Source organism: Parasteatoda tepidariorum, chromosome 9, assembly GCF_043381705.1.
Source record: "Parasteatoda tepidariorum isolate YZ-2023 chromosome 9, CAS_Ptep_4.0, whole genome shotgun sequence".
NCBI lineage: Eukaryota > Metazoa > Arthropoda > Arachnida > Araneae > Theridiidae > Parasteatoda > Parasteatoda tepidariorum.
The window spans coordinates 69990839-70000809 of NC_092212.1; the positions used below are offsets into that span (position 1 = coordinate 69990839).

Sequence of the window (9971 nt, forward strand, 5' to 3'; positions counted from 1 at the left end):
CATCTTATCTGTTCAGTTTCGAAAAAAAAAAGCTCTTGACTTCTGAAGTATTGTAAAAGAAGAAGAAAAAAAATAAAGAAAGAAGTAAGCTTCTCTGAGAAAAAGGGAATGAAATACGTGGAGCTTTCAAAAAATTTGAATTTTTCTACTACTTTTAGGGTGGAGACGTAGCTTCTATTCTTTGCTGTTATCGTGGCCAATGGTCGTAGTTGGGCAGCATGATAGGGATTTTTTTTCGGATAACGATTTCTGTTAGACCCGCTGAAGCATAGGGATAAAACTAAATTGTTCGAGACGGGAATAAGGGTTAGGTTTCTTTAAAATTCTCTTCTTGCCTTGCTTCTTTTTTTTTTTCCTTTTTGTTTATTTCACTCTTTCTTAACAGTGTTACATATTATACTAGTTAAAAGATAAAAAATAAAAAAATTCAGTTTGTGTATTTTAGGTTTGTAATTTAATTTCATACGATAAAAAAAGAAATATCATTATAAAAGGCTACAATGTATCTGGTTGGTTCACAAGAAATTTATTTATCTTTTTACTTAACTTTTTTATTTAATTAAAAATATTATTTTTGGCTTAAAAACGTGATGTGTAAAAAGACACATTTAGAGATGTTTATTATTCGAACCACTGTAAACATCTAAAATTAAGATTTAAATAGAATTTCACTACGGATCATGTATGTAAATAAATATCCATAATTTTTTTCTCTAATGCAAATATAATGCTATCCTTATATGTCGATGATATTTTGTCACCTAAAAATTGGTTTTTAATATTATTTTATCAATAATTATTGAATAAAATATATGTGTTACCATCCACAGAAGAACTAATAAAAAACCCGAGGAAAATTTATACAATAATTAGGCAAAGTATGTGATAATTTTCGTGCTTTATACTTGGTCTAAAGATTATATTTGTCTTTATTTTGAATGACCACACTGTAATTAATTCCAGATAAAATTACGGTAAAACGTAATGGCACGTAGGGTGCCTCCGCTTTGTACAGTAAAAACTTACAATATAACAAAAAATTTAAAGCGCAAAATATCTGATGCAGTCGAAATTTGATCCATCGTTCCCGCATCTTTCGTTTTCCCGTATATGTTGTCTTGCTTTAACGGTCCTGTCACAAATGCTGTTCTTATAATGTTATAATGTTACCCGCTTAGATCGTTTTTGATATTATCAGATTTCCTCACCTATCGTTCAGAAATTCTATTGTATATTTTCCAAAAATATTGAAGTTAATTTTTTTAGAGGAAAAGCAGTAGCTCTTGATGCTAATGATGAAGAAGATAATGAGAATTTGTTGTTGTTAGAAAAAAACGCCTCAAACATCTTTTTTGATGTTTATGCATTAGTTGATAAAAATGATCAAACCTGTGTTATCCGTCCGATAAATGGTTGCAGAAGCTAATGAAGTACAATGTGATTCAGATAAAGAAAGTTAACTTGACAGAAACCAGTGAAATTAGGTTGCGGAAATTTCGTCCTAGGAACCTTTGAAATAACAAGTAGCTTTCTGTATTCATACGAACTTAAAGGAAATGAACCACAAGCTGTTATAAGCGTCGAAAATTTATTATTTACGCTTAAGAAAAAAAGAGTGTGGCTAAATCAAAATTTTCAGATATATTAAATAAGTAAATAAGTTCTATTCATCTTTTTTTTTCTGCTTCGTAAAAATTTTTGCTCTCTGTAGATTTTATACAGTTCAGTATTGTATCGTCTACAGAGAGCCAGATATTGTGAAATTCATAAAAATAAATCGAATGAACTGGGCAGCTCATATTTTCAGAAGGAATGATGACTCAAATTTAAATAAAATCCTATTACACAAACCCCTAACGAACAGGAAAAGAGGTAGACCCAGGCTGAGATGGCTGGATTTAGTTGAGACTGATTTCCTTACTCTAAAGGAGAAAATCTGGCGAACAAGTGTCAAAAGTAGAGAGAAGTGGATTTGAATTCAAAGGAAGGCACTGGCCCTCCCTGGGCTGTCTAGCCCAGGGAGGTGATGAAAAATTGATGATGATGAAAAATTTCTGCATTAAGTGCATATTTGCTTTCTCAATTAATATTTTTTGACTTTTTTAAACTTATTAATTTCCAAATTCATTACTTCTTTATTTCCTTTCTTACATTTTCAAGTCATTATTATATGCTGACCCAATATTTTTAGTAGACCCATCGTTTCGTCGTTTTCCCACCTTCGACATTTTCCCACATCTGTGGTCCATCGTAATGAATTGTTCCTCAGGAAACGATAAATCGAGGTTCTACAGTATACTATAATTTTTACAGTAACACCTACTGTAAAATCGCTGAATCACTACAAATAAATTAATATTACTGTAGAAATTACGGTATAAAATTTTTTACTTTAAAAATATATTTTATGGTACAAAACAATTTTACGGAAAAATAGATCATACAGATGTTACCCCAAATAAACTAGTATACTTTATCGCAATTTGAGGAATTTTTACAAACTATGCATCCTATGCAATGATTAGGTAAAGTATATATTCATTCTGATATTTTGAGTGAAGTCAATAGATCTTATTTCCACTAACATTATACAAAAGGTAATTACGTTGGGAAAAAATGACCGTTCTTTTCGAATAAATAGATGAATCAGATAAAACCAAATAAAATTCAATTTCATTTTGATTTACTTTTTTTAAAAACCGTAAAAAAAGAACATTTCTTCACATAGATTCAGTAGAATAATGACAAACCAAATAGATTAATGGATCATAGATTAATGACCAAATCTAGTGATCACATATTAAGAGGAAATGTAACTTGTATACTTAAAAATACAATAATAGAACTTAATTAAAAATATGCATTAATGATGCAATGAAAACTTAAATAATATTCAATCAATTTTCCTTAGATTTCGTGATCACTACCTTTAAATTTAAAGTGGGTTTTACACAACAAAGCAACCTCAATAAGATTTTTTTTTATTTTTAAAAGCAAAATTATTCCTGATTGGATATTCTGTAGATAAACTTTTACCTCAATCTTTCGTTTAATTGTAGGCATATATTGATCATCAATTAGAGACAAAACAGTCCTGCGAATTTTTTTATTTTGTAATATATTCAAATCTCCAAATTTATCGTTTACCCCCTTTTTGTAATCGTTTATTTGTATTATTAACATTCCCCTGCATTTCCCCCCCCCCATGCATTTGGATTATTAACATTCCCCTGCATTTTCCACCATGTATTAGGATTATTAACATTTCCCTGCTGCGTGCAGATCATCTAGTAGTTTGACGTGGCATCCCTGAAAAAAAATATGTTTTTGTTATTCATACCATAATATACAAATGTTATTCACATTGATTAGACATATTTATGAATTTCACATGATCTGATTAACGGAAATATTAATTTAACAATAAACGTATTTAATTATTTTAAAAATGATCTGCATCAGTGTTGAGTTTTAATCATTATACCTATATTTACTTAGGGAGCATTTACTTCATGGAATTAACTCCAAAATGGCAAGAACTTCAAAGAATTAAATGTTTTACAAGCTGAAAAATACCTGCATTGTAAAAAAATCAAGATAATTTAAACTTATTTTTTTTATATATATATAAAAAAAAATTTAGATGTGAAAAATAATTTACATTAAGCATTTACAGGGGTTGGGCAAAATTATGGAAACACTTCTATACCAACTTATTTATGTCATATTTCTAGACAAATATTTAGGGGATGACTTCAAATTTTTTAAAGTACTTAGGTCCTTTGATTTCTTGTAAACATCGATAATGTTTAAAGCTGTTAGAAGTTTGAGAGACCGGCACTAAGTACGAAAAATAATGTTTTTCAACATCCTATGTCAAAAAATACAGCAATAAGCTTCTAATTTGTATAAAATATTTTGGTTATTATATGCAATAACTGCACGACAGTTCGTTTATCTCGTTTAATATTCATGGAAATGTGGACATTTTTTAAAAAAAAAAACGAATTTTTTTACCTTACGTTTCTTTCTATAACTACAGAAATGTTTAATAAAATTATACAAACTTTTTAGAGTAATGTTATTTAAAAATGAAACGATCTCTTTAAAATTTGAAGAAAAAAAATTAAGCCACGCACAGGATAACGTATTTAAACTAATTCTTTCATACTGCGCATGCGCGGAAAATATTTAAATATGTATGATCGATAACCGACAAGTACTTCAACGGGTCTTTTGTGAGCCTTTGGAAGTTTTTTTTTTTTTTTTTTAACAAAATATACCGAACAAAAATGTGTTTGTTTAAAATCAAAATGTCTTCGAAGTGTAGGTAAATAATTTGTGGTATATAATATTCAAAAGTGTAGGCAAATAATTTGTGGTATTGTTTATTCGTATCTCGACCCGCCCTTTTCAAGGGCACACGAGAGAAAATAATTTGTGGTATATAATTTTCAAAAGTGCAGGTATATAATAATCAAAATCTTTTAAAATTGATTGAAATTTCTTTCACTGTACTAGTATCTGATTTCGTAAAGTACTGGTATCATATTGATAATCAGTTTGCGATAATTAGTTTGTATTTAACAATAGGACGGTTTTCTATTTCGATTCTTTATTTTTATTTTTTTGTATCATATAAAAATTATTTTAGTTTCTTGTTTAATATCTCTGCATGTTTCTCTGTTAACCGAAGGTATATATGAAAAAATATTTTTTTCTTAAAAAGTTAATTACAACCAAGAAAACATGAACTTTCATTTTTGTCCTATTTTTGTAAATAAAAATTCAATCTGTCGCACCATCTCAAAATCATAGAATACTTGTTTCGAAATAAGCAACAAATTTTAGATCCATCAAAAAAAAAAATTAAAAAAAACCTTCTGTATGCTGAAATTTTCATATAGTATCTTATGAACTGTTTTAAATGCAATTTTTCAAATTACTGTTAATATATCATTTGTTTTTAATTTTACATAATTTATAAATATGGATATTATTCCAAATTGAAACTTTACTTACAATCATTCTTGTGTGTACTATACATCTCCTTACCCGAGTGAGGTCAGCGCATATTCTCTGAAAAGAAGGAAATATTTAAACTTATAAAGTTTTCTGGTTCGAATTTCTATTAACTTTAATATAGTTACTTCTTATATTGTTTTAGAAAATTCTTCATTTTAATTTCATTCTATCTTTAATAACTATTTTTTTTTATTATGATGCACAAATGGGCTTCAATACTATCAAGGTGACAAAGTTTGCATATTCTTTTGGACGTGAAATATTTTTTGAAAAACATAATTTCACAAATTTTTTTGAAGGTATCTTTCTTCAAAGTTAAAAAAGTCAAAATTTTTTGTATTCCTATAATAAATGCAAATTTAAAGCATATTAAAAATCGTAGTAAGGGATTTAGGGTGGTTATAAGTAAAGCTTAGGTTACATAACGTTATAAAAAGCAATAAACGAAATGGCGTCAAACTTAAGCAAAACATTATGGATGCATGGGAAAGCGTAATGCAAAAGGAAAAATAGTTCTCAGTTCAGCAACAGATGGTGCTTCAATCATCACAATTGGAAAGGGTTTGACTACAGATGGCAAATGAATAGTAAGATGCAAATTGCACGTTAAAAATTAAACAGTACAGTTGCTTTAACGAATAACTTGAACCTTAACCGTGTTTTTAAGTTTTGTTTACATTTGCAGTCGGCCCCTTTTTAAATATAAAAAGTTAAATCATAATTCTAGCAGCGCCATCTGTTGCAAACATTTTGAATCTTTTTTCTCGATATAAACTTTTTCTCTTCTTCAATAGGGGTCCGTTTAAATTTGACATGATTTTGTTTTGTGGTTTTTATAGAGCTTCGAAACTTATAATTTCATTAAAATTAGCCTACATGGAAAAAATAAAACTGTTATATAACGCTGAAGAGATTTTGTCACCGTATAAGTTCTTTAAAAAAATAATAAATTTCATGTACAGTTCCTTGCGTATCGTTATGATGCAGAGATTGAATATAATGCTGTGGTGTTGCTACCTACACCCTTGTGCAAATTAATTGAAACAAACTTTTTTTTCGTGTTTTTTAAAGATGATGTTTTGGGGTTGTTTCGGTTACAATATACAATGGGGTTGGACCTTTGCAGCCTATTGACGGTATGATGCGTTCTGAGCAGTTCATTACTATTCTGGGTAAAAAAGTTGTTCCAGAGTTGAAGAAACGATAACCTGATGGAACAGGAATTTTTCAACAGGATTTAGTTCCTTGCCATACGTCCAAAATTGTCAAGAAATTCATGTCTGAGAATCAAATTGAGACATTGGAATGGCCAGGGAACTCTCCGGATATCAACCCAATTGAGAATCTCTGGGCCATATGGAAGAATCGCCTATTAAATATGGACTGTACAACTATGGAGAAGCTAATCACGGCGTTAATTCATGTGTGGTACAAGGACACAAATATTATAAATGACTGTAAAAAATTAGTGGAATCCATGCCGAATCGTGTCCAAATGTTAATAAAGTGTCGTGGAGATCATATTATGCACTTAGTTTTCTGAATCTTAGTTTTCTGAATTTATTGAGTTTGTTTCAATTAATTTGCACAAGGGTGTAGTATAATGTTCATAACAAGATTTGGGGAATGTAGAGTTATAATTTGATGCGTTCACTTTACAAACAAGCTTACAATATTAAATGCAATCCTTCGAGCTTAGCTCACCAACCTGCAAGATTATTTCTGGATATATTTGCTTTCAAAAAAAGAACATTTTATTGATCAATGACTGTATCAAAACTTTTCAATTATCAACGACTATATCACAATAAATAATTATTCAATGAAAAAAAACTCTTTTTTTTGTTTTGTATTATTGTTATTAAGGTTAAACTCGCTTAAATTTTTATGAGAAACTGCAATTCTTGATTTACATTAGGCCACCCATCCATAGGATGGGAGGCCTAATATAAACAATAACAAGCGTCATTAAACCGAAGAAATTTAAAAAACTTCCTGTGTATCCCTCCGCTTATGTTATGACTACGAGGCGATGTGTGAACTAGCCTAATTTTATATGCAGTTTTGTTATTGTAATTTGGGTTCAAATCTAAACATAATTGTACCATTCATAAGAGCTTTCAGAAATGTATTGATTCTCAGAGGTCGTAAGGCCAAAAAAAATTTTGGAAAGTTAATATCTCATTGTAAATAATTCTTAAGGCTTGCCATGCTTTGTATTTTATCCCTTATTTGGCTACATTTGAATAAAATGTAGCCAAAATGTAGCCAAATTCCATTCCATCTTATCTGCGACGTAAAAATATATCGGAAGCAGTAACCCGGAAGTCATGCGAGAGCAATTTAACCACTAGCGCCACCACCCTTAGCTTTACACGATCACCCATCCATAGACATTATTTCTCAAGTTTAGTTACAGATTAAAATTGTGTAAAATATAAGCCTTATAGAAGACTATTAAGGGGATCCAAGCCCAGCTATCTTATTTTATCAAACCCCAAAATATTTTATTTTGTTTAACAGTTTGAATTAAATTAAAAACATATTAAATAAAAAATGTTTATTGTATTAATTTAGATTTGATTTTCTAGATATAAATAGCCTCCTAGATATAAATTATTAATCCATTGCTGTAAAATGTTAGGCTAATAGGAAGAAAATTTTTTTTACCACGTATAATTTTCAGAAGAGATTTAATGAATTTAAAACTTTATTTTGATTTCAATTAGCAAACAAGCATACTATATTGAATACAATCCTTGCTTGCTTAATCGACCAATCTCCACAACTATTTCTTGAATAGTTTTGTTTATTTAAACATTTTGACTGAAAAGTTTGATATATATATATATATATATATATATATATATATATATANGTAAAGGATAAGGGTAGAAATTCTATTTTGGGACTTCAAGGCTAAAAACATACCAATGAATAATAATTAGATTTATATTTCAAAAGAGAAGTTATTTTAAGATCTTTTACTTCCATATAAGGAAGGATTAAACGATTTTCTATGAGTAATAAATAATTTGATGAGGCGTAAGAATACACAAGGAAGGCAATATGACTGGCCTTTTTACACTTTTTAATTATCCTATAAAATGCAGGACAGATGTTTTTGCGTGGCTTTTTGGTATTTCATGCTTATAAATTAAACTCCGTCAGATCTGACTGAAACTCTGTCTCTCCCTCTCCGCCTGGAGAGGGGTGAGACTGCTATTTCACCATCGTTTAGTAAAATAAAAGATTATGCCGAAACTGGACTCGTTAATCATGCTGTTTTGACTCTTAATTAGCTAAAAAATATTGGTGTGGATTCCCCGGTATTTCAAGCCAGACAGGATGTTGGCTTCGCGGAAGAAACTTAGCAATTCTATATATTGGGAACGAGGCCTAACGTGACTGCTACCTCGTCGAGAAGGATGGATGAGTTTTCACCCCCTTGGATTGAAGAGAAAAACTTCATTGGACTCCTGATAGAGATTAAAAAGTTTTCGATTAAAAATCCCATCCCTTTACAAGTGTGACCTACGGAAAGTTTAGTTATGCCAGTGCTGCTCTGGATTTTATCGTCGATGAAGAGTTTTCGCACCCCGGAATGGTTTACGATGGTCTACTTAGATGTTCGACATTCCCTCCTTCCTACTCAGAACTCAAAGATAAACAAGCTTCAATTTCTCCTTCACTCTCGGTGTAAATTTATAAATCATTTTAACGAAAAGAAAAAAGAATAATTTTTTTCCTATCAACTTTCATCTGATGTTGTGGCTTTAAAGATATATTTTGGATTAATTCGAACTTTATCCAGCTGCGTATCCTTTGAGTATTTCTTTTAAAACATTTATTTCTTTGATTTTTAGTGATTAATAAGAAAAAATACTCATGTAAATAAACAAAAATCATAAATTATGATTTTAATTTTTTTTTCTCATACTTGATGTTTCAATTGAAACTGTTACTTTTTATATATTGATCGTATTTACTGTTGAAAAATTTTTTTTTTTGAGAAATGTTTATTTTTTATGAATTGGTTTTGATTGGCATAAAAAATGTTCAAGAAATTATTTTCATGTAGATTGTTTTATGTGTTACAGTTTCTACGATTTATTGATTAGTTGAATTTATATTTTTGTTTTACTATAGTGTTTAGGGTAAAGATAAAAATGCCATTAAAATATTCTTATTTTGAATGCAATTGCGGTGTAGTAGAAATTAAAAATTAAATCAAGAAATGTATAGCTAGAACAAATAGATTGGAAAAATGTTATTTATGGTAGGAAAGAGGACAGTCGTACTAATCTAAAGTTTATAAATTCATAGTATTCTAAAATTTTATTTTGGCGTATGAAAAAACTTTTTTAAGGGGGGGGATGTAATACAAAAATTATAAATACGTTTGTATTAATAAAAGCATTAAAACTCTTTCGTTTTCATAAAATATCTTCGGTAAAGGATAAGGGTAGAAATTCTATTTTGGGACTTCAAGGTTCAAAACACCAATGAATAATAATTAGATTTATATTTCAAAAGAGAAGTTATTTTAAGATCTTTCACTTCCATATAAGGAAGGATTAAACGATTTTCTATGAGTAATAAATAATTTGATGAGGCGTAAGACTACACAAGGAAGGCAATATGACTGACCTTTTTACACTTTTTAATTATCCTATAAAATGCAGGACGGATGTTTTTGCGTGGCTTTTTGGTATTTCATGCTTACAAATTAAACTCCGCCAGATATGACTAAAACTCTGTCTCTTCCTCTCCGCCTGGAGAGGGGTGAAACTGCTATTTCACCATCGTTTAGTAAAATAAAAGATTATGCTGAAACTTGACTCGTTAATTATGGTGTTTTGACTCTTAATTAACTAAAAAATATCGGTGTGGATTCCCCGGTATTTCATATAAATATATATATTGAAGCTGAAATAACTGGCTTT

General features: G+C 29.5%; 1 protein-coding gene across 2 annotated transcripts in view; it reads right to left on the reverse strand.

The window, feature by feature from the left end:
* The window catches only part of LOC139426626 (uncharacterized), a 19742-nt gene that overhangs the window by 4043 nt on the left and 5728 nt on the right, over positions 1 to 9971 (reverse strand). The window contains exons 5-6 of one of the 2 annotated variants that reach the window (XM_071186021.1): positions 5023 to 5079; positions 3197 to 3309 (exon numbers count right to left, since the gene is read on the reverse strand). The exons of the other annotated variant lie outside the window; for it this stretch is intronic. Of the exons in view, the coding sequence (XP_071042122.1) occupies positions 3259 to 3309; positions 5023 to 5079 (108 nt within the window). The 3' untranslated portion in view covers positions 3197 to 3258. Of the gene's footprint in view, positions 1 to 3196; positions 3310 to 5022; positions 5080 to 9971 lie in introns of those variants that run through there. 2 annotated transcript variants of the gene reach the window in all.